At 38.5% G+C, this 25,606-nt stretch overlaps 1 protein-coding gene across 1 annotated transcript; it reads right to left on the reverse strand.

The window, feature by feature from the left end:
• Positions 1-6,985: 6,985 nt before the first annotated feature.
• On the reverse strand, positions 6,986-25,551 carry NSUN2 (NOP2/Sun RNA methyltransferase 2). Its single transcript, XM_054817177.1, has 19 exons — positions 25,268-25,551; positions 25,040-25,197; positions 24,777-24,881; positions 24,566-24,671; positions 23,873-23,944; positions 21,795-21,879; positions 20,816-21,008; positions 20,336-20,410; positions 19,056-19,186; positions 16,377-16,450; positions 13,962-14,092; positions 13,256-13,352; positions 11,976-12,151; positions 11,354-11,446; positions 10,844-10,979; positions 9,476-9,556; positions 9,107-9,245; positions 8,124-8,163; positions 6,986-7,555 (listed from the first exon to the last, which is right to left on the reverse strand). Exons 1-19 carry the CDS (start codon positions 25,343-25,345, stop codon positions 7,150-7,152), a joined length of 2,376 nt encoding a protein of 791 aa, XP_054673152.1. The 5' UTR covers positions 25,346-25,551; the 3' UTR covers positions 6,986-7,149.
• Positions 25,552-25,606: the final 55 nt, after the last annotated feature.

The raw sequence follows: 25,606 nt of genomic DNA on the forward strand, positions 1-25,606 counted from the left end.
CTGCATTGAGGTACGTATTTTGAGTTAGACAAGAAGGTATGTATCTTTGCATTAAAGATGATCCACACATTAAATATTACATTTTTTAAAATCCTCATTCAAAATAATTTACATTATTTATCATCATGAGTGTGTCACTACATAAAAAGCCCTTAGGCAATGATTACTGGAAAAATCTTTGCATTTCATTTTATTTTCTTTTTGTATTCAAGAGAACTTTGAACAAAGCTAGTTATATCTTCTTGTTGTTCAGTAAATTGGCACATTTTGCACAGCTGCATGGATTTTTTCTGTCATCAAGAGAAAAGCAATTTGAAAACTTAGAATATGAAAATAAAGTTATGAGGAACGGAAACCCACCAAGACGATTCTAGAATAAATGCAGCAGCATAAAATCCTTGAAATTTAAAGCAGTCATGAAGCAGCCAGGGGTTTGAGGGTAGTGATTATTCCCCTCTACTTGTTGCTTGTGAGGCTGTATCTGCAGTACTGTGTCCAGCCTAGGTCCTCCAGGAGAAGATTTGCCAACAAACTGGAGAGGCCCACCAGTAAAGGCCCACCAAGATGGTAAGGAAGCTACAGTGTATGATGAATGAGGAGGAGAGAGCTGGGTTTGCTTAGCCTAGAGAAAAGACTGTTAATGGGGCTTCAGCTGCTCTCTTCAACAACCCAAGATGCGGCTGCAGAGAAGATGGAGCCAAACTTTTCTCAAGGGTGCATAGCGATAGGACAAGAGGCAACAGGCAGAAGTTGCAGCAGGGAAAACTCCAGCTGGACATACAGAAAAACTTCTTTCCCATCAGAATGGTTAAGGATTAGAAGAGCTTGTCCAGAGAGGTGGTGCAAGTGGCTTGAAGCAAACTAGCCCAACCTTGAAGTTAGGCCTGCTTTGAGCAGGGGTTTGGATGAGGTGACCTCCAGAGGTCCCTTCCAACCTAAATGCTTCTGTGTTTCTGTGAGTTTAAAATCAGAAAAAACTCTTGAGTGATTGACTGGCTCCTGATGCTCAGTCCTCAGCTGCTGTCTGTAGCAGGTCGTCATCTGCAAACTCAGACTAGCTCACCTCTCCATGGCAAGTATGTGGAACCTACAAGGCTGCCTAACTGAACATACAATTCTTGTAACATTTCACAAGTAGCAGCTGAAAACTATCCTTCAGCTAGCTCACCTTGAATCATCTAAGTTACTCGCCACCTGGCTTTACATCCTACATATCTACATCCAGCTCCACGGGTGTTACTGAACAGTTTCTGTTCTGCCCTCCCTTCTCCCCCTTACTTCTGCCTTTTTCTTTGGGTGACGAAACTAATCAAATGCTGATACATTAGCAAGTGGGTTTCAAAAAAATTTTAGGAAGCATTAATTATGCCGGTTGTCATTACATTCCTATTTCTTATTGGGAGATGCCATCATATATAATCCAATGTTATAACCTAGTGTTAGGTTCATGATGCTGTATGCTACCATGCAGGACCTGGAATTTCATTACCCAGGAGATTTTGCATTTGTAAAAATTCAGATGATGGAGAATCAAGAGTTGAAAATGCAAAGTTTTCTACAGGGTAAAATGGCTTTTAAAATCCACTTGGAACATCTGAAACAGACATTTTTAGTATTTCAGGCCATTTCCCCAACTCCCTCTTCACTGCCCTAGAGTGTCAGCTGAAGCTATGAGCAGACAGCTGGACAGCATACCAGACTGACAGCTGGCCAGGGAGACATTCAGACCTACAAGGGCAAGAAATCCTGGTAACACAATATTCAGGGTATCACCTTGTTGCACAAGAAGTTAGTTGATGAATTTGAAGCCTGAGAAGCCACAGGAAACGGCTCTCAAGAGCCTCCCAGATAGATTTCTAGGTTGAGGAGCCCTGGAAAAGATTCAGGGGAAGCTGCCAGAAGGTGTGACTGCTGTGTTCCTAAGGACACTTTTTTCCCTCCAATAAGCCGGTATTTTCCAGAAGAAAAGCATTCTATGAGAGTATTTTGTGGACAGATACTTATTTTTTAAAAAAAAATTTAGAAAGAAAATACTATACTCTTTTTGGTGCTTGGTCATCCTGCTCATCAGCATTTTGACATGAAATTCCTCTCCTATGATCTTGTTGTAATGAAACAACTAGCTCAGGATCCCTTCAGAGCTGCCAAGGACTTGCAGTCTTCCAGAAAGCTATTCTGGGCAGGATACGATTCAATCAGTAGATATTGGTTTAGGTCCAGCTACAAAGAATTGCAGAGGAACCTTACAAGACCGAGCAACTGGGTGATAAAACAGCAAATGAAACTCAATACAGATGAAAGCAATTTATGTGGGGAAAAACAACACTAACATCAGACTTAAGACAACAGGTTCTCAGTTGCTGCTCAGAACATGATAATGAGGTTTTGATAGGCAATTCCACTGAAACATCAGCTTGGTATTTAGTAGCATTAAAAAATGATGACCGGATGACTGGAGGACAGAACACACAGTGCACATGCAAATGCCACATCCTGCGCAGTTCTGCTTCCGCCACCTGGAATAGGATATGAAAACTGAGAAAAGTTCAAAAATGTTTGATAAAGATGATGAAGGGTTTGGAGCAGTCTCCATACAGAGGGAGCAAACAAGTCAGCTAGGACTCTTCAGCTTGGAAAAAAGATGACTGATAAGGAGTATGACAAGAAGATAATAAAATGACAAGAGTCCTCAAGAAACTAGTCAGCATTGCTTGTTGTCTCTTCCAGTACAAAAGGTGGGGATAATTGAACAAAACTATTAGGAGCCAAAATAACCAAAAGGAGGCAATACTTCACACAACAGGTAGGGTCTTGGGAGTCCTTGACACAGGATGTTGAGTGCTAAAAGGGACAGCAACTGGCAAATTAACGGCAGAGAAATATACAAAGGACCATTAAACCCAAAGACAACATCTCTGGTCCAAGAAACCCCTGGAGTCTGGGAGAATATTCCGGGCAAGGATCATTGTATATTTGCCCTGTTCTTATATAAATTGTAAGAATTGTTTCAGCCACTGCTCATACTGCTTTTCCCTTTAGGAACAGGCAAAAGTCCATTGCTAACAGACCCGAAGGCCTTTGAGGTACACAAAAACTGGGGAGGAGTCAGTAATTTCAAGGGACAACAAATGGCAAACAGGAGTGGAAGACGCAAAGCGTCAGAAATACAGAGGTACACAGGTGAGGCAGAAGTGTATGGGCACATTCCTGAAGGATGGTTCGGTGACAGAGTGCCTGGACCTACCCATCCAGCCAAAGCCATGCATAGGTAACTCATTTAAAGAAAAAAAGCAGCATTATAGGCAAATACCTATGTAGCCAACAACCTCCTTAAATGTAACTGAAATGGAATACCAAGTACAGAAGAAACTTAATTTAAACTTGTAACACAAGCAGCCACACCGTAAGTGAACCAGATTTTAGTCAAAAAACAATACTCAGGTTTGTTTAAGAAACACAGAGCAACAAATTAAATGGTAATTAAATACAACCATGTATTTGATACAAGGATCAATGGTAGGTGTGGAAAATCCACCTGGAGTGACAAAGGTGGGGGACACCCTGCAAGCAACACTGTGCCTTCAGGGTACGCACAGTCCCTCCAAAATGGGCCCTCGATGCCTCGCACCCCTGTGCAGGCTGCGGGTCTCCCTGTGCCGCGCACTTTCCTGAACACCAGCTGCAAAGCAGAGCGGCAAAAACATGCGGTGGCATGAGCGTGCCGGCCGACTTTATCGGGGCGTTTGTTGGGAATAACAGAACTGCTGTTGTATCCGCGCCGCTTCGCTGGGGGTTGTTTACAAGATTTGTCCTGGAGAGATGGCAGGGCAAGTCGGCATGCCCAGTGCAGCTCCGGCAGCAACGCGGCACAAGCACACTGCTGCCTGTTTTCCAGGCTGGAGTTTTCCCCGCAGGAAGAAACGCTCCGATTTCCCTTTGCTACAGCCTCAGATAGGGATTGTTACAGAAGCTAAAATGCTTTCTTTTACTGCTAAGACTAAATTTGAAGTTTGTAGGCAGGAATTTTTCAAGGGGTCTGTATACTTTAAGAAGTCCCATTGACTTTTAATAGGATTCAGACATTTAAGGAAAAAAAAAAAAATCACCCTGGTGGCACCAGATTATGGTATACTAATTTTGCAGCGAACTAAAGTATGAAAATTCCCACAAACTTCCAAACCAGTGACTAACATTAGGTAAATACTGAAGAAAAAGCTACAAAGGAGTATCCCACATGGTGTTTTCCCTCCTTTTCTTTCTAGGTTTTTCAGTCAACAGATTGCTTTCTGAAGGCTCCAGCAGCTTCTAAGGGCATCTCGAAGCAGAAAATAAACAAACTATTCATTTAAAAGCAGGAAATTTTTTTGTTTCCCCTCTATCACATATAAACCCCCCTGCCATCAGTGCAAACACCTACAGTCCTGTATTTCTAAAACACAGCGATGTCAATGAGAGAAATCTCACATTTAATAGGGACTACTTACAAGGATGGACTTAAACATTAATGAACTTCAAACCTAGTGATTTTTAAGACTTTCATATTTTCAAACTTGAAACGAATGCGTATCACTTCTCTTTCATCTTCTTTTTGAATTATTTACAGCAACCCACATTCAAAACCCGCCAAGCAGAGGTTCAGCCACCCGACCATCAGCGCCGCAGTAGCACATTGCTCAGCACAGACAGATGAACAAAGCGCACCCCATTTCACCAGGCTCCCAGCCTGGGAAGCTAGGACAGCATTTTCAGCCACTACCTGGAGTTCTGGGCATCTTCCTTTCTGGCATTCAAGGCCAGAGTAACTGGGACACAGCAACTGGTATAAGCAAACTTGCAGTATTAAAAAATAAGTAAATAAAGAAACCTGCAGTCTCTGGGGTTTTTTTTTTTTTTTGAGATATGGAGTAAAAGTGCTGATCAGCACAAGAAAATTAGATTCCCGGTTTCTTGGCTGAAATCTTCCATTTGCACTTGACAGGAAAAAAGAAAAAAAGCCCAACCTCCAAGAAGCCAAGAGCAAAGCAAAATTTCACAGATAATGCAGGAAAATGGGACTACTCAAAGGATTTAAAATGATGCAGATGTGGGCTCTTACTCCATTGCAAGTCTAAGTTATACCCAATTTCAGTCAGTTTATGATCCAAAAACCTACTTTTCTTTAGCTTGCAGATAAAAGCTTTCTATTCTCTTTATTCTGCTAGTGGTTAGCTCAGAAAAAAAAAATCAGGACTGTTCATTTTCTATAGTTAGCTTTTTTCTAATTTAATTGTCTGGACTGTCTGTATCAACAAGTATTCTTACCAACTGACTGAAAGGAAGCTTAAACTGCTGCTCAGGGACAGCAGTAGATATAGTAAAAACAGGCATAATTCAAAACAAATTCTGGTTTCTTCATTTAAGTTTTAACACTTGACCTTCTGACAATGTTAGCATAAAAAGATTAGACAGATTAAAATGAGTCACACTCAGGGCTGAGTACTGCAGAGGGTGATGGTGATGAGGACTTAGAAATGACACTGGTCTTCCATCCTTCTTCCATTTCAAATGCCCAATATGTCAGAATGGAAAGATATGAAAACCAATGTTCCATTTCATGCTTAAAATTTCAAGTTGCTATAATTTTTTTCCTCATATACTTTTAAGAATTAAACATTATACTTTGCATACATCTCCATTCAAAAGAAAATTCTACTATGCTGCTCTTCAGCCCAAGGAGCTGCCAAAAAAGAACCTGTCCAATCGCAGCTCTTGATTCAAAGAACAAACTCAAACCTCTGCAAAATACAAGAGCAAGAACTGATTTTTTATTGGCCTATTTTTTGGACTCTCAAGAGGAAAATGAGTCCTGTCAATGGTCTTCGCTGCATGAGACTAATATCAGAGGACATGGCATTATTTCACTTTTACGTCTCTCCCTCAAGAATACTCCCATTAATGAAGTAGTTCAAGGGCAGGCATCAGAAAGTCTGTTGTAGCAAGGTACAGCAAATGGATCCAAGCCACATTAGGACTTCATCAGTAAGAATACACATGGCAAAATTTAGTTTGACTAGCAACACAGATATTTGCATCACCATGGTCCTTGTGGAGGACAAAACCTTGTACCATTGGTCACCTTCCTTTCAGATCAACTTGATATAAGTACAAAAAGTATTGCTGAAACTAAGCCACACAGGATGGAATTTATATTGTAAGTTTCTGAGGTAGGCAACTAAATTTTTTTTTTTTTAAGTCGGATTAAGTAAATTACCCTTTTGGACCTAAATAACCTCTTTTAAACATCTACTACACAACAATATATATACCACCATACTTTCTTTTTTTAACTATTATTTCAGCTATGAACAAGTATCTTGCGAAATTTAGAGATGACTCCCACTGGAAGAAATGACAGAAAAACAGATGACCGCAGTACATTTCAGGGATGGTCACAGACTCTTAAACAGGAACATTTCAAGATAGGAGTTTGAAGCATGCTCAGCATACCTAAAGATGTAGTTAAGGACTGTTATTAGCTGTGCCTGTCAAGCAATTCACCTCTCTGAAGAAGAATCTCAGACATCAGTCTCTGGCAATATGTATTCTGCTTTTTTTTTTTTCCCCAGGATGCTGTGCATGGTTTTATTGTGAATGTTAACCAGGTTGTTAGCTAGATACCCTATACATGCATTTGTATGCATACTCACACTGATTCCCTTATCCATTAAAGAACCTGTCTAAGTAGTAATCAGACTGGGTGGTAGATGGGGTAAGCAATCTTAACAGAAAAAAAAATGTTTTTCTAGAATTTGTGTGCTTTGAATGAAACCCCACTTTTTTCTTCTGAAGGAATTCTTGACCAGTTACACAGGCAGTTCATTTGTACATACCATTATTCCATTTCAAATACAGACTTTAGATTTTTCTAGTGCATGGTCCATTGCCAGCAACAGACACATAAACCCACCAGTAATATGGAGCTTAAAATGGTAAAAAGACGACACACTTGAAGAGAAATATCTTTATAGTTTTCATTTAAAAAATAAAATAGGCGAAACTCTAAAAGAGGAACATCCCATTCCAATTGAAATTTTAAAATATACTTCCATGCTAAAAGCAAAAGTCTGGATGTGAGCCTCATGGAAGCTGCCAAGTAATAGAGAAAGAAACTTAATCTTTCACATCACTCGTATCCGTGTCTTTGCTTTCCTGGCTTACATGACTGTTGTCATTTTTACTAGATTGATCTAAATTGTCAATTTTATTTTCTACTTCCATAGCACTGCTTTCCACAGGACTACGGGAAGATTCTTCACCTATTTCTGCTTCCATTTTTGTGACTAAATCATGTTCTTTATCTTCCACATCCATTCCTTCCTCTGTTTGTGCCAGCCCACGTTGAACTTCTTCCTCTGTTTTACCTTCTGATTCTTCCTCTTTCCTCTTTGCTTTAAACACTTCAACTCCCATCATCCTCAGGTAATGAAGTCTCTCATTCTTGGGCACAAAGGCACGGAGCGATGTCTTTCCTTGCCAACCACACAGCACTATAGGACACTGAAGATCATCAGGTTTTCTACAAACAAGCAGTTATGTGAGGTCAACTATGAGAAACTTAATTTTACAGCCATACCCTGATAAGATCTAAACAGGTACCTGCTTGTCTACAAGCAAGAAAGGAAAAATCCCAAAAGCTCAATGCTATTAAATTTCTGCAACAGACAAAATCATTTTCTGGCTCTGGTTTCAAATCTAATATAAGCAATAGCAAGATGAAATTTTACATTCAAAAAGTTCTCAAGAGCTTCTGATACTACTTTGTCAACAAAAATGATCAAAGAAAAAGTTTAACTTTTCCTATTCCAAATGCTGGACTTCATAGGGAAATAAACAAACAAACATGCAGGGATACTGTGCACCTCTGGCAGAACTACTAGCTCTCATTTATAAAGCTAAATCCTACAATTGTTTTAAGAATACACAAGCAAGGTAGCTTCTTTCCCTGTTATATTCTTTGTATGCTGCCTGGCTTTGCTGTTGACCTTACTGCATCTCTATGCCTCTGCTTCTGTTTCTGTCGAGTGAAAATAAATTATTGTCCAAGTTTTAAAACTGCATAAATGGAAAGCAACACATCTACTTACTCAGGGTCTGGGTTGTACTTCAGAACTATACTTCCCATTGCTACAGGGAACGGAGGTGAGGGGAACAAAAACAAGAGAGATGTGTTAGTACAGTGTTAAAATGAGTGTAATTTGAAAATGTTCAAGAAAACAAGATTTTAGACAGCCACACAGCATGAGCACGTTAGCAGTTATCTACATCAGTACAGTAAACTACAGACAATATCAGTTTTTCTTCCTTTTTTTTTTCCAGACCAAAGTATTTATATAGTTAGAAAAGCAATTGCCACCCCTGCCCCTTCCCAACCTCCAAACAAACAAATTAAAATACAAAACCACATAGTGGATTAATTTACTCAGTGAATCTAGCACGAAACTTTTACTTAAGTAAAATGAACATACAAGTACGCCAGCCCAAACTTTAGAAAAATTGTTCTTCCCATTTTGTCCCATCAAACACTGAAGTACAAGGACCAGCTATGACTTGGAAATAATATACCATAAACAAAAGACTGAAAAATCAGTCTTCATTGCTTCAAGCATCCAGTGTAGAGGAAACGAAAATTTAATATGAGTAGACATTGTTCCCCATATTTAAGAAAATCAAATCTGAATAACTATATTTGATACACAAAATCATGCCAAACAATTGCAGATGACAGACAGTTTCAGCTGGAGCACTAACAGGCATAAAGATCAGTATCAAACATAAAATCTTTGTTCATCAGATATTTTAAATGCTGCCTCAGAGCATTGCTTCATAGAAGTCACAAGTTTGGCGACTCTTCTGTTCTCTGGAGTTCATAAACCTTAAAGGCTGTGATCAGAAAGGACTACAGCTTCTAGTAGCACATTGGGTAATGCTTACTTACCTAATTAACAAGTATATTTAAGATTAATTTAGTCAAAATTTTTAGCAAACACAGTTTATGCAACAGGATTTTCATAGTCTTCTGTGTACTGTATAATAATCATTTTGTCATAGGACAAATTAGAAGGCTTACCCATGTCTTTGACTTTCTTCTGTGTTTCACTGCTAAATTTACTTAAGAATGGATTTTCCTGGGTTAGCAGAATTTTAACATCTTCTATGCAGACATTGATAATCCTTGCATGAATGAATGGGTATAGAGTATAAATTCCCTGTTTCATAAATAAATATAATTATTTCAAAATGCAATCTCAACTTTCTGATGGAAAAAATGTTAAAAACAGTATGTCCTTTAACTAATATGAGAAAACAAGTTTCACACATTTTAAACCATACTGATAATGCAAATTGCCATTAATCTGACAATGTTAATGCCAGCTGTGCTATAGGCTCTAGAGGAAACTGAAGTATCTCCTTTGAAAATATAATGCTATGTAATTACCTCTTGTGCTAATCTGAATGCACATCCAAACTGTTCACCATCACTGTTGCGAGACCAAACTTTTATCCCTGTGTTAATAACCTGCAATGGCAAAGCCAATAAGCATCATTAAGGAGTATAAATTCTAAATTATCAATACTAAACTATGTCTTTCCACAGCTGTTTGACTAAAAGGAGGAAAAAAAAAAGGACAATTCTGCTGTAATGCTTGTTCGTTTGTGCTGGACACTGAATTACATTCATGTGAAAATTCATTCAAGGGAAAAAGGAATTCCCATTATCAAAACATAGTTCTCTCTCAACAAACACAATTCCATGTTGAAAATTGAACACTGTGAGGAAGTGTCAGTTTTAAAATGAGGACAATGAACTACTAAGATCTAATTTTAATGTTAGTTTGGGTAAGAATTTTCTGGGTGATTCTGGGAAAGTCAATCAAGGACGGGATTTTAAAAATGCACGAGTGCTTAATATTAGGACACGGTATCCTTTGTGGTACTCTAAGTCTTACTGCCTAATATAATGCACCAGTTTCTTGAAATTTTGCCTTTTCCTGCATGTGGGATAAAAGGATAATTATTTATCCATCTCAAAGATCTGTTGCAAAGATGTAATGAAAATCCTTGGAAATTTTCATGATTTGACTGGATGAGGCCCTGAACCATATCTGATCTAGCTTTGAAGTTAGTCCTGCTTGGTGCAGGAAGGAAGCTGAACTAGATGACCTCATTCTAACTTAAATTATTCAACAACTTTTAAGAAAAATCTTTAGCATTTACAAGGCATTTTCCACGGGGAGTCATATAAAACAAATGATCTTTTTTCCCTCCAATTCACAAAAACTACTTGTTATCCCATTATCATTCAGCTTAAAAAACTTTTCAAAATATTCAGTTGTTGAAATTACTTTGAAACAATGTCCCCATGTAACACAGCCAGCTAATAATTCAGCTGAAGTTATCAGTTCTTTTTGGTAGGCTTTCAGAGCTCTCAGTACTTTTATAATTAAGGAGCTCACAAATACAACAGGGTTGATGTAAATTTGTGACGGTATCTGAAGACCTCATAACAATGCTGGTACACACACCACAGTTATATATTCTCTTCCTCTACTTTCAAGTTCCCTTTCATCTGCCAAAAAACATACCAATTTTAATCTTGGAGACTGTTATTCACCTCTCAGAGAGGACTCTTAATCTTTTTAACAGAGGAGGGATAGAGAGAAAAACATTCACTCAGCCTAAAAAAAGAAAAAGCCTATCAGAGGGCTAATCCTCTATATAAACAATAAGCTTGGCAATAAAGTTCAAGGAGACATCCACTGATGCTTATGATCTTCATTGTGAAACCTGAAGAGATGAACCATACCTTCATCTTCTCACTGTTGTTCACAAGCACGTTCCTTAGCTCCTTAGAAACCATGTACAGCTGTCTCTTCTTTCCTTCCTGTGTTCGAGTGAGTAAATTCATCTTGGGAAACGATGGGTCCAATGCATAAAACTTCCTGTGACCATAATACTTGTTTTGATTAAATGAACAATGAAATTACATACTCAAAATGCCCATTTCCTCGAGTTATCTCTGCAAATGCTTAACACTTTGGCTCCAGAACACACTGATTAGACCAAGATGCATGACATCAGAAAAGACAAGTTGTCATAGACACTAAGATACACTAAAAATCTCCCAGTGCAAACTACAGTTGGCTATTTTCCTTTAAGAAGAGCTTAGGTGTTGAGGAGAGGGGAACTTGGTGCAAAGTTAGGGAAAAAGTTTTATGTACAACCAACTAGACCCATCTTTTGTGATGAACTGAACTACTAATATTCCTGAACTACTAGAAATCTTACTGCCAAAATAGAAACATTTTTTTCTTACTGGATAGGAAGGAATAATGGATCATCTTCAGGAAGAAACACAAAAGGGTCTTCTTTGAAACCAAACAGCTTCATTTTTTTAGATGGTGGTGGTCTAAAAAGAAAATATCATTGCATTGTCAATTTTAGTAAAAGTACTTGGTTTAAAATCAGTATAATTTAGTTCATTTAGTCAACACTTGCCTCATGGTAATGGTAGCATGCCAAACAAAATACTGACATTTTCCTGTGCTTCACTAAGACAACACTACCCACAATTTAACTTCTTAAAATAAGGAAGTGAAAGTAGTGCTTGAAAACAGAAACCACAAAAACAAGTAAACAGAGATTTGAGGGAGTAATTGTGAAGTCAGTAAAGATCTTCCAAAGGTTAACTTCTGAAAGTAGTTTTTTCCTTAACAGAGAAGAAAGGACTAACAGACTTCGCAACTGCTAATAATAAAAGTGGTTATTTTCCTAACTTGCTAAAATACAAGACAGAAAACATGGAAATGTAGGACAACTGAGCAAATTCATTAAATCTTCTTGATTGACTTCTAAATGAGTTCAATAACAAAAGAACTATAGAATAATCAGCAATTATGAAGCTGTCACAAGACAAATACTTAGACATGGTGTCTTACCCACATACTCCTTCCTTTTTGCTTTGCTCAGTGTCTGAATTCTGCAATTCTTGCATTTTCTTAGACTCTTCATTTTCAGCAAGTGTTGGTTCTTCAGTAATACATTCAGAACCATTATTTGAATTAGCTGCTGTCACTTCAGTATCTCCTGTTCTTTGTGGTAATTTCTGATGAACCTATTTCAAATTATAGTATTTTCAACAAAGCAAAAGTAGTATCTAACAAAAGGTACCTATGTTCTCTCTTTACATGTGCTTAATTCTTATCAATTTGTATGTAAGTGCTTGAACAGATCCATTTAGGGAGTTAATCTGATTACAACTTACAATGATATCTTGACTTAGTATTTACCTCTAGTACTGCTCTGGACAATTTCTTACCAACTGTCCAAGAAAGCTATTTTTGTACCATTTACAAAACCATGTTCACGCACTCACAGAGAAAACTATTTGTAAGTCAGGATCTGCTGCTTTCCTCCTAGCACTCAAAGTGACACACACATCCTGCTGCTGCACACTTTCTGTAAAAGTGCTACAACATTAAACTAGGAACAGCATAAACTACTTGGATGATGCTTGCTTCTGAATAAATGCTTTTTTCCTTACTGCCACATACATTTTACCCATAAGGTGTTCTAATGGAGCAAATCAAATAAATAGAAACAGCTAAAAGGGATTCACCCAAGAAGTTTCTCTCAAAGCTATGAGCAATCTAAGAGATCAAATAAACCATGTCAACTTAAAATCCTATTGACAGGATTTTAAAGACAATTGACAACAAATGGATTAAAGTCAGATGGCCGAAGCTGCTGTTGCTCCTAACAGTTTTACATCCATTGCCTCTGCTGCTGATCTGCTAGACTAATCTGCTAGTGAATCACTCCTGAGCAACCAGCCACAGAGTAAAATAAACTGAAATCAGAATTAGCTTAAAACACAACAGAAAAAAGCCTTCAGCAGAGGGACCACACACAGCTGAAGGATGTGACAGCTTTAGCTACTCAATCTAATCTGCTTCTGTAATTCTTTCAAAGCCTTAATTTTAGGTTCAAGTATTATCTTACTATTTTAACATCATTTCAAAATCCCCCTCTTTTTTTTCCATTTTGAAAGAAGTTTTTTAAGTTCTTAAGGGATTTAGGAATTTATTTTTAATTGACACACTGAACTATAACTGAACGGCAGATACAAAACAGTTATAGTATGTTTTGTATCATGTAAGCTTTCAAAAAGATTCCAGAAACATTAAAATTTAACATTTTAGCTCTTAAAATAAGTTACCTTAGGCTGGCGTTTATTCCACGGCATTGGAGATTTTTTTATTAACACAGCAACAAAGAAACCTCCTGTGTTCTGGTGATGTGGTAATATCCTAAGACTAGGGGGGAGAAAAAAAAAATGTCGCAGTGTATTCATCATCAGCATTCAGGCTCTCACAAAGTACTAGAAGTGTCACATTTATATTTACTTTCAGGATAAACTAAGTATTCCTAGTAGGATTGCACAGATTTAATTTATCAAGCTAGAAACGGGATCTAAAATAGAGCATTCTGGCAAAATAACTTGCATCAGTGCAACGCATTCATTTCACCATTCACATCTGAGCTTTAATGACTCATTTCTAAACACTATTTTTAGTATAGCTATGGAAAATCTTTCACAGAAAATAAGTCACACTGTTAAAATGTTAAAGTTTTCCATACTTTTCCAGTAATTTTGGCTATGTATTTCTATTGGATGCAAAGAATTTGACGTGTTTTTGTGAGTACTTATTCCTTGTAAGTAACTCAATAATTTCTTTCAGTTCACTGGAATTTAAATATTGTGTACTGCCATTACATACGAAGCAATCAAAATATACTCAGACCTATACAAACATAGGTCTTTACTGCAAAACATTCCTAATCTGACCTCCTAATTATAATTTGCCCACCACCATTCAAGGTAACCATCTAATCCTCATAAAATCTACTCCAGGAAAACTTACCAACGCTCTAGATTCATTGCCTTTAGCTTCTCTTCATCTTTCACTGGAAACATAGTGGGACGTATTTGTGTTTGTCTATTTGAAGGCACATCTTTCCACTCTTCAAACCACTGTCCATCTTTCAGCATTACCTTTGAAGGAGTAAATATAAATACTGTGAAGAATATGGGTTAACATTTTACAAGTTTTAATTAAAATACTTTCAAACCAAGGTTCACATGCTAAAAAGAGAAGTTATTTTCTGGTATAGTAAATTAAGTTCTTTAAAGTGGGCTAGGGCTGTAACAAAGGTCACATCCAGGAATGTGTGGGGCAAATGCATAAAATTAACGACTGAAATTTAAGGCCTGGTTTTGTTGTTAGGGCAACAAAACACAGAAGTCACAGCAATGGCACCTTCAGGACTGGCAAGCATCATGAAACGTCTTCATACACCTCGCTGTGATTGTCTTGCAGTTTAATTAAGTGTTCTACTGGAAACTGAAATGTAAGATTTATCTAGATTACAATTTCGCTAAGAATGTTAGAACACAGATTTCAGCATCATGAAGTCTAGCATTTCTCAGCCACTGATCAGATCACACCTAAAATATTGTGCCTTTGCATGTTCCTGAAATAGAAATGACTGTACTTCCAGAATTAGTATTTCAAGTCCAAATATGCTACATGTCATATTGGTAGATGGAGACAAGATAGACTGCGATTCCGAACTCCTTTTCTTTCAGAGTCATGAGTTCAGCTTCAGAGCTGAACAACGGGACTGATAAATAACTGGAAATACAAACAAGTCTAGAATTATTCTGGATGTACTGGAACAACTGCCTAACAGCCCCACTCTGTTCAGTTTCAGTTTACCAGTCTAACCACACAATGTAACTGCTGGAATGACAAAGCATCAAAGAACATGCTGAAGTCTTCTCTACTGCACATTTTGCCAGCCTTTTATTAGGGTAGAATGAAGACTGGAAGTGTTGCAGAAGTAAAGTAACATTTCTGAAGTTAAAAAGGTCTCTTCCTTCAAGATTCTGAAATAACTCATTTGCGTTCACTCATCGTCTGGCTTAAGGAGAGAGCACTGAACACTATTTCCAAGCACCTAAGTGTCCCTTGAACAAAACCTGGTTTTTATTTTGCTGTTTCCAGAGAGTTACAGTCAACTGATGCTCAGGAATATTCAATGTAATCACTAAGCCACAGAGCTCCCATTGAACAGACATTTCACCAGCAAACAAAAGACGACCCCAAGTAAAAAAAAGTACCAAAGCAAGCAAATACATTCAATGACAAGCTAGCCAATGAGGCTTGAAAAAAACACAGTATCAGCAAATAAGGGCTGAAGAAAATCTTGCAAATTTTCAACAGATTTTAATTAGCCTACTTCTTAAAATACCCATTAGAGAGATTTATATTTCAACTGCAAACAAATGTTACAGGGAATACAATATACTCTTAGTGATCTTTATGTATATATTTTGTAGCCTTAGCAGAACAAAAAAAAGTAAAATTAAGATTATAGAGGTGCGATCATGCGTTTTATGCTTATCCTTCAGGTACAAGCAAACAATTTGAACTTCTGGAATTATAAGAAGAAAGAAATTGATTAGTTTCTAAGCTGGATTTCCAATGACAGAACACAAGCAAATCTTTATTCCTTGCATCTTGTTCATTAGCCTACACACAGGCACAAACCTGCAGACTGCACCACTGCAAGAGACTAGTGAAACAGTGAGAGAAGAGAGAACAACCAAAGCCGTCGTAAAGGCACATGCTCATAATTAAAATTTAATCAGAGCTTCTTTCCCTAGTACCAGGATGGCCTTCTACTCTTCTTGATTATGCTCTTAACAGGAAGCTGAAGAAGCTTTGGGGTTTTTTGTCCCTCCCTACCAGTCTGTTTCCAGAATTGAAATCACATAAGGCCTGGAACAAAATACAGGATTCTATTAATATTCTAGGATTACTCACATAACTGCAGTTTTTATAGCTTATTTCCAGAAAGGGTTTAGCAGCTTTTACTTCCAAATGATTCAAATGGACCAGCTAAAGAACCATAGAATCTAACATTCACAGACTATAAAGGCGGAGGAGGCAGCATAACTTAAAAAGTGGCTGAAATTATGTTGCCATCTACAGGCCACATGCTGCATTTATCAAGGGAATTTATCAAGAAAGTATAGGAGATAGAGCAAAGAAAGCTAGAGGAAAAATGGGACAGCAGATGAGGAAACAAGAACTTACCATCAGAAAGATTTTTAGCCCTCTCCTCTACGATGCTATATTGTCTATAAGTCTAAACAGCAAATCACTACCATTACTTCAGCTCAATCTAATGTTTTGAAATTTTACACTTCAAAATCTCCCTAATTTAACACTCTATAGTAGACTAACAGCTTGACAGAAATATCAGGTAAATACCTTCCATTTTGTGATTCCTGGCATCCTCTTCAAACCTGGCAACTCAGAAGAGACATCAGCAAGTTCTAAGGCACCTGAAACCCCAAGAATATAAACATTCTTGAAAACAGAATTTGAGTGCTGTGCTTCTAATTAACTTTTATAAAAATAGTTTTCCTTCAAGTTTTAAGACCATTTTAAGACTATTGCTTTTTGAACCTTTCAAGGAACAAAATGTTATACAATTACTACTGTGTGAATTAACAAGAAAGATGGTAAGAACTGTTCATAATAACCACAGAAGTTTACAACCTATAAATTAACCAAAATATAATGGTTAGATATTTTTTGTAGCAGCTGCATAGAGTAATACTTTACAACCTGCATCATTACACATCAGTGTTCTGGGCAATGCAGTCATAGAAGTTTTTATTCTCACTTAGTATTTGGATTTACTGCACTGATTAAATATTTTTCAGAGAAGTACTCTTTTGGGATGACTAAGGCTTTTAAAATGCTTGATATATTGTGATAGACTTACCATCTTAATATATTCCAGTGTGAGAGGAAAAAGAATTTATTGTTTTTTTAAATGGAGAGGAAAATTCCAAACCGTTTAACAGGACGGGATGTACTATCAACCTAACAGGTCAAAAGGCTATGTACCTAAAATATGTCAGACTACTACAAGAAACATCAGAAGAGTATAATTTAATCTGCTGAATAAAAACTTTAAACTGCATCAAGTCCAGAAAGAATTATATAAAAACTTGCTGTTTAAATAGGTGATCTCTCTAGAGAAGAATAACCTTAAAAATTTATTTTCTGTGATTCTGAATACTTGACAATTAGGTAGGCTTTTGCTCATGTTGTACACAATTTATCAACCTGTTCTGCATGACTAACCATTTACTCTTGCAGTGGCAGTTTAAGCAAGTCTTTTAAAAAAAATGAAAAAGTGATACATGAATTCACAGACAAATTCCAAAATGGCATTTCAAATCTGATTAAACTTGATGTTTGCGTCCATCCTTCAAATATTCCTGCCTACCTACAGCATGACTTCAACTGATGCCTCAAGGCTACATCAGACCGATCAGCCATTAAATGGTCCATCAGAAGTACAACAATGCTCAGCAGAGAAATATGGTATAGAAGTGCCTTTTCCTTACTCCTTCAACCCCAAGGGAAAAGTAATCTCTGATCTGTTCCACAAGTAGCAGTGTACCACAATGCTAGGAACTAAATTAAGACCGAAGAACCAACAAACCTTCTGGACTGGCCTGAGCAAATCCTTGAGGTCTAATGCCCCTTGCAGACCACTCCACTACCTCGCCCTTCTTTTGCTACACCTATGTTCAAGCCCCAAGGATAACGTTTGCTTGCTGGGACACATCATAGCCTCCAAGTAAGCCTCAAAATACCTGCACTGGGCAGAGACAATATCCAAATGCCACAGCCCAATACTGCAGCCAAGATCCTTACTTCTGAGTACTTACTTTGACCCAAATACTGCAATTGTTGGCCTCCGTCAACATCTGTCCTGCTTCATCCTCTTATCCAAACTAGTCCTTACTGCTTTCCAATCTTGTCATCATTAAACTTAACTCTGGTGCACTACAGCCTTCAATAAGCCAAGCATATTATAATTTACTGGAAACATGTCTACGTTGTTTTTTCACTCAGTCTGCCATAAAAAAAACCACCTCTAAAGAAAAATGTCCTTTGAGTGGAAATTAAATAGTCAATTCCTAATTATCTGCAGGCATTTTAGCTAAACTGCTCTTTGGGAGACAATGAAATTTCATGCATAATTTGGGGCCAGAATAGTGACTGGCACAAAGAAAACATTACACACAACAGGCTATTCTACTTCCAGAACCAGCTCAGATCCAGGAGTAATACAGCTGCTTCTGCTCTGTACAAGGCTCAACTTAACAAACTCTGTGGAACTTTTCATGCAAAATCCAATTAGATGTCTCCAAACTTCAGGTTACTGACTCATAAAAAAACCAGTGTCCATCAGCTCAAGACTATAAATTCAGGCTACTAAGCCCTACTATCGTAAACTGATGCAGTGGAGTTTCCCAGCTTTTCTCAATTTTTCCACCTCTTGTTACTTCAGATGATGGAGACTTAACAGCAACTTATGCAAGCCTTCATATGCAAGTCAAAAGTGTGAAAAAACCCATCAGCTTAAAGACATTAAAATTCCAAGCATGTCATCAATGTCAGTCCAAGGATGCCAAAGGTATGGGTGACTCCCATCCACTGGTGCATAATAACACTCCTCTAACTGCTTAAGTACACTCTGGGCTTTTTATTACCCCTATGGTGTGCAGCAGTAATGTCCCACGCTTTCCTTTTCCAAAGGAAACAGGAATGTCAGACAGGGACTCCAACCAGTGGAATTGGTTAGCGGAAGCCAGATAACACAGACATTGATCTGTAGAAGTCTTTTGGGTATCATTAACAGAACTTCTTCAGGTTTTATATTTGCACCTGATTTAGGCCCATTTAAGAAGACTGCTCATATCAATACCAACGAAACCCTACCAAAAAATTGATGCAGTTTTGCATATTAGGAGCACATTACCTACACTAAGCTTATTACCAGCACTATCATACATATATTCTTTTTTGGGCAGAGAAAAAAAAAAAAAAAAGATTCCCCCACTCGGTCCAAGCTTGCGTTCTCACCTTGACTCTTTTCCAGCAGAGATGCAATCACAGCCTCATTTTCAATAGGATTCAATGAACACGTAGAATATACCATTCTCCCGCCTTCTGCCAGTTGTTCAACACCACGAGTTGCAATTCTTAACTGCAATCTAACAGAACACTTTTGGTCTAGCCAGGTATCATTCACGAACCAGAAAGATTTGCCATCAAATTTCTTACAGGTGAAGCTGTATTGCAGACACATAACTCGCCATTGCCTAAGTCAGCACATACTGAGTTCCACAGCTGTCACCAGTACACAAATTAAATTCAGTTTTAAACTAAGTCAGTTTAGTGCAGTCTACACTGCAGACACACTCACAATTACACCTATTAAAACAGCAATTAGGTCAAACATTAACACTACTGCATGGTAACTTTTAACATAACAATCCGTATTTTGTTCTTTCTAGTGCCCCATCCAGTTTATAATAAAGTACTCAATACTAGAAAAATAACCCCCCAAAACCTTACTCTTCTTCTCTGAAATACAGAGTTAAAATGAGGAGCAATGTGACTATTACAAATATTATGGCCAACACAGCTTAGCTAGCATTGGTCTTCTGAGAGAAGTATCACCGAGCTGGATCACCAGCTTATACCCTACCTGCATATTTACAACTAAAATAAAACCTGTAATTATGAATGAGTTACCAAGCAGCAAGTCACCATAGATCAGCTGAATCGCAGTACCTGACTGCATTCCCAGCTTGTTGCAAATGCACAGTAAAAGGTTCTAAGCATTTTCATCTGTGTTTATATTACTGCTTTTTACCATGCACCTGCACTAGGCTAAGTACTCACCATCAGTTAACATAAATCATTCTCAGGTAACTGAAACCATTTATGTATGGTTTCTAACATTCTAAAGACGTTAAAACATTACTATTAAATTTTATAAGTTTCTGTATTTTCCAACAGTATTTTACCTGCCTAAATGCTAGGAATCACAACAAAATTATTTGTTCCCTGTTTTATTAGCTACCTTGTCTCAATCAATTAAATGAATATTCAGTATGTCAGATACTCATAAGAATATAAGAAATTTATATTCACACACTCCACTGGAGGTTGACTTCACATTTGAAATAGTACACTTCCTCTGAATAGCACATAAGCGCTTGATTTGAGAGAAAAGCGACTCTTCTTGGTCTCTGCTTTGTCATATATTAACATGTGAATGCATGCAGATGTTAAAGATATGGGAAAAGGAGGGGAGAGAAATGAAAGCAGTGCAGATGTGTAATAAGCATTTTTACCCATGGAGCTGCAAACTGTTTTGTGTTGTCCACTTCTTCCATACATCAATGTTTTTCCTCATGGTTCCATCTCCACTGTAACAGAGATTGAACAGATTTGTATTATTTGTGGGTAAAACTCATTTCATATCCAAGTCACATATAGCAGCAAAAAATTAACAGTCCCTCTCCCATTTTAACTAGCTCTCCTATGCTGTACTGTTTGTTTCTACGCTATCTCTGTATTTCAGTATCTTGAGTCTAAGTTCAAAATTTGAAGCCCTTCAGCTGACGAAATTTAAGTACCACTTGGAATGAAAAAAGTTCACCTTGAGTTGGTATCCCCTCATCTAAGACAGTTTAAGGCATTCACCCATTTTGGAAGTTACTATAAATCATAACTCACTAAGCAACTCAAAAAGCGCAATTCACTAACACAAAAATTCTAGCACTGCATTTATTGCAATAAAATCTGTGTGTTGAAGATTATATGCAAAATACCTGCAGGGGACGTCACACAAAATCCTGTCATAGAAGAGGACCTCTTTTCTTCCATCAACATCTATTTGTAGATTAGGAATGCTAGAAGCATCGTGATTTACCACCATGATGCATGGACTGTTTAATCTCTTAGCCTGATGAACCAGCAAATAGCAGCGCTTGTTGTCGACATCATTCGCAATTACAAAACCCTCTGGGAATATAAAATAGTGGGAAGATGCTTTACTGTCCAACAGTTAAACAGTTCTACAGAATTTACTGCCTTATCTTCAGAGTTGTGTAAACCTTTCACTAGAGATTTTTACTTATAAGATTACTTATGAATAGAAGACCCCTTGTTGAACATAAAATAACAAAGTATGTCGAAGTTTAACTGCTGTGTTAAAGTCTCAAGAGTTCTAGCTTGCATGCAGCGGAAATAAGACACAACGAAGGGCCCTTCAACTTTTCACTCGCAAAGTAAAACTCTTGTAACAGATAAAAGCTCCACTGCTACCAAAGACAATCTCTACATATCAGCATATTTTCAGCAGAACACAGAAAGAATCCACTCCCCCCAACTTGACGAGTTTTATGGACAATATTTTCTGTGAGCATCTAACTGAAAGTAAAGATTCTGAAGCTTAAAAAAAGATAAATATCATGACCATTTTAAGGCAAAAGCAGCTTAATCCAGTGTTTGCAGGATACCACTAAAACACAAGGGCTCACGGGCCACCATCTAAAATTAAACTCTCATCACATCTACTGTATTCTGAACTGTGAAGACTTATAATCCATCTCTCTCCTTCAAGCCAAGGAAGTCCACAAAGTTTTAAGGAAAAGGTGGGATACTTCCCATCTCATGTAGCTCAATTGCTTTGGGAATTCATTCTGTTGTTAAATGCAGTTACTTATATGTGATACTAAAAGTAATCTTCTACAACAAAAAGAGGAAATTCAAAGTCACAAAAGTTTTTGGTAATTTTTCCAGACTTACTGGGAAAAGGAACATCCATGTCTGCATGTAACATTTCGATGAGTTGTGCAGTCTTAGATCCAGGTGCAGCACACATATCTAGAATCTACAAACACCAGAAAGTTAAAACAGTCCTACTTTGTATTTTTTAAGTACTTGAAAAATTTACTATGTGTTCTTGTTCAAATTAAATATTTTTGCATACAATTGCAGAATTATGATTGTTCTGAACACCAATTTGCAAAAAAGCACAAAGTAAAGTTCTGTTCTTTGTATGCATCATGGAATGCAGATTTATCTCTGAAGGTCTAAAATATAACAAGGACTTTGGTTTGTAGTGAAAAAATATATCAGCTGAAAAAAATCTGAAAGAGAAATCTGAATATAGATATGGGGATACGGTCCTTTTATCAGCTTACAAGCAATTCCAACTGAAGTTAACTGAAACTTTACATATACACACAAACATTAAGGGAAAAGTTACATTCAAGAGCAAGCTGTACTTTTAAATATCAGTAAATTAATTAGAGACTATCCAACACAGTTGATCATATAGATTTTATAAACATGAATGGCTATCCCTCCTCAGACATTTGCATTTTAGTGCAAAAAATCAGGGTAGCATAAACTGCCTGTTTCTCTATCCTGGAAGAAGTACTTGGGAAGTATTCAAACCGTCATAGGGCAGCAGAACAGAACAGCACAGACACTAACACCTGATGTCTAGCATATTCCTCTCTTCTGGTTCATCTTCATAGAGTCATTCATAGAGTCACTTTCACAGCAAGCCATCTGACAGCTAACACTGTTTTCTTAAATAAGGAAGCTTAGTCTTTCCTCTTGCCTAGTTACAGATTTTCGGAAACATTATGACTATCTATCTTCTGGACCTTTAGCTCCAATAAGTGTTAGCCGAAATAGTGCAACACGATAAAAGATGGGGATGGATCTGCTCACATCCTTATGCAAACCTGAACAAGACTAAACTGAAAGACAGACCCCAAAGAAATGCAAAGAGCGTTTACGGACAGTTCCAGAGAGCATGTCATAAGCACTGCCATGCACCAGTGTTAATGCAGCATGAGGCATACTCAGTAAGAGAGCATCATATCTGCTGCTTAAAGTAACAGTCGTGATGCTACTGGTTTCTACTGACTTTTGTAGATAATGCAAAAGCTAATGAAGAATAAGCAAGCCTAAACATGCTCTAAAATCATCCAGCAAATTAATGGTGAGGGAAAACCGAATTGTGAAAAGCAGATTAAAAATTAACACAACTACAAAGAGGTCTGACAGTCATCAAGCTGATCCCTGTGTAAGACAGGAATCAGCATGTAAGACATGATGTACAGAACACATTGGTTAAGCATGAAAAGTAACCTGCAATTCTGGCCATAACAAGCAGCTCAGAAAATAAGGCACTAAGAACCATAAAGGTCCTAAATGACAACAGCCAAGGCACCATTACAGCAGCTATTTGCTGTCTTGTCACAAGAGAGAATAAAGAACCTATTCTGAGCCTGATTTATGAGCAAATCTGTGAAATCTTACAGGCATTTCTGGAAAGCGCTCGTTGAAATATAGTCACTGAAGTTAAATATTCAATGCAAAAAACTTATACTGCTATCTTAGTATATGCAATGTAAGTTGTGTGTAAAAATATTGTCACAATTTGCGCTTTACATTAACTCAAACACATTCACTACCTGTTCAACTCCAGACAAAACTCAAAATGCACCTGTTACACGAGGACTGAATCTATCACTCAATTTATTATTCATTTAAGGGAGGTCAGAAGACCTTGCCTCACGTAACATAGCCATCAGCCACGTGTCATACATTGGGTTGGGGTGAGAGTAAGAGAAAATAAACTGAAAAGTTATGTATGCTAAGTAATGTTAATACAAAAACATAAAGTTGAAAATGCAGATGTTCCCCTGACAGTCTATTTGTGATCTGAACACTATTTGATTGCTGTGGTTTTCATACAGAAAACATAAACCATACCAACACAAAATAGAATTGTGTATCAGCTGTTGTAGTTTAATCAAACTATCTTTCAGGAAAAAACTCTAGTACACAGTATATGCTAGAGTTACCTTATGATGAGGGTTGACATCAAGCAGCAGAGGTGGGATCATACTGACAGCCTCCTGACGACTGATATTTCCCTTGAAAGGAAAAAAACAAAACCAAAACAAACTCCTTTTTATTCCATTCCAAAAGAACGCGTTTCTTTTACAATATTGGTTTTTAAATCTCTATGTAGTAAAATGATAAAGCAATTAAAAACGCACTATTATAAACTTAGGATTAAGTTTTCTTAGCATTTAACAAACAAAATCACAGCATTTCACCCAACTGAAATTTCTGATAATTGCATGTTTACTCCAATTTTATTCATTCTACTGATGTAGTTTCTGCTCAAGAGATGAGAAACTGGCTTCAACCAAGTGAGAAACATCCATCACTAAAGGTAAATCTTGATATGTACACACATGTGCACTTTTTACCAGACTCAAACATCTGCTCTCTATCAGCAACTAACTATTTTACGGGGACTCATTTTCACGTTCTGTCCTGCAATTAGTTTAGGAGAAATATTTGTAACTGTAGTTATGTGTCAGAGTCATGGGATCAATCACTGCCAACAGCAACGTAAAATCTAGATTCTTCTGCGCTCCTCAATTTCTGAAAGAAAAGGTACAGTTTCAATTGCTCACGATGCTTTTAAATAAAACACTGGTCAGGATACGAAAGAAAAAAAAAATCAAGATCTTTCCAAAACTTACACATTCTGTCTCGCTAACCAGAAACTGATGAAACTTTTCCAGTTGTGGCGACTTGCGTAAGATTTTTCTACTCAAGTTAGTGTGCCAGGCTAACTCGTCTGGATACCTAGGGGGAAAGAGACAGAAAAAAGGCAGGGGGAAAGGAAATAAACCAATCTGTCAGTCGGGATTATTTACGCGGAGCACTTCATTTCACTTCCAGCTCACTTACCAGCTCAGCGACTGTGGCATTTCGACTTTTTGGCCGTCTACCTCCAGGTCCTGCAGCTCTTTGAAGTACTTTTCCTTCAAGCAGTGTAGAATCTCTTTGGCGTGACTGCAAGGGAGGGACACCCGCAGAAGAAGACCGGATCGAGACACACCTTCTCCGCACGCCAGACCCCCTCCGCGCTAAAAGCGGCGGGGACGTGCCGGCCCGGGGCGCCCGGGGGAGGGGGCCGTGCCGGGTCCCCCCGCCCTGCCCGCGACCCTTACCTCCGGTAGCCGGTGATGCGCAGCGTGGCGGGCAGCGGCTCCCTCAGCGCGGCCATGAAGGCGGGCCACTCGCCGGCGGGCACGATGCCCAGCTCCCGGTAGTACCGCTCGAACAGCTCGTTCTCCTTCACGATCTCGGGGTAGCCACCGGCCCAGCCCTGAAACACGCCGCCACCGTCAGTCCGGCGACCCTGTTGCTTCCCCGCCCCGGCCCGGCCCAGCTCTCACCGCTTGGTCCCCGCCGCTGTCCCGCTCCTGCCGCTGCTGCTGCTGCTGCCGCCTGCGGTCGCGCGCGCGGCGGCCCATGGCGGCCAGGCGCCGGCCGAGCCCCACGGCGCGTCCCGCCGTCGGGGCGGCCGCTCCCGTCCCTGCCGGCCAGAGGGACCGCCAGGCCAAACGGCTGCTGCTGCTGCTGCTGCTGCTGCTGCTGCTGCTGCTGCTGCTGCTGCTGCTGCTGCTGCTGCTGCTGCTGCTGCTGCTGCAGCGCCGCGTGCTCGCGCCGCTACGCGCATGCGCGAGCCCTCCCCCGGCGCTCTTTTCAGGCGGCGGCACGTCACCGCGCCGCCG

Source organism: Grus americana, chromosome 2 (genome assembly GCF_028858705.1).
Source record: "Grus americana isolate bGruAme1 chromosome 2, bGruAme1.mat, whole genome shotgun sequence".
Lineage (NCBI taxonomy): Eukaryota > Metazoa > Chordata > Aves > Gruiformes > Gruidae > Grus > Grus americana.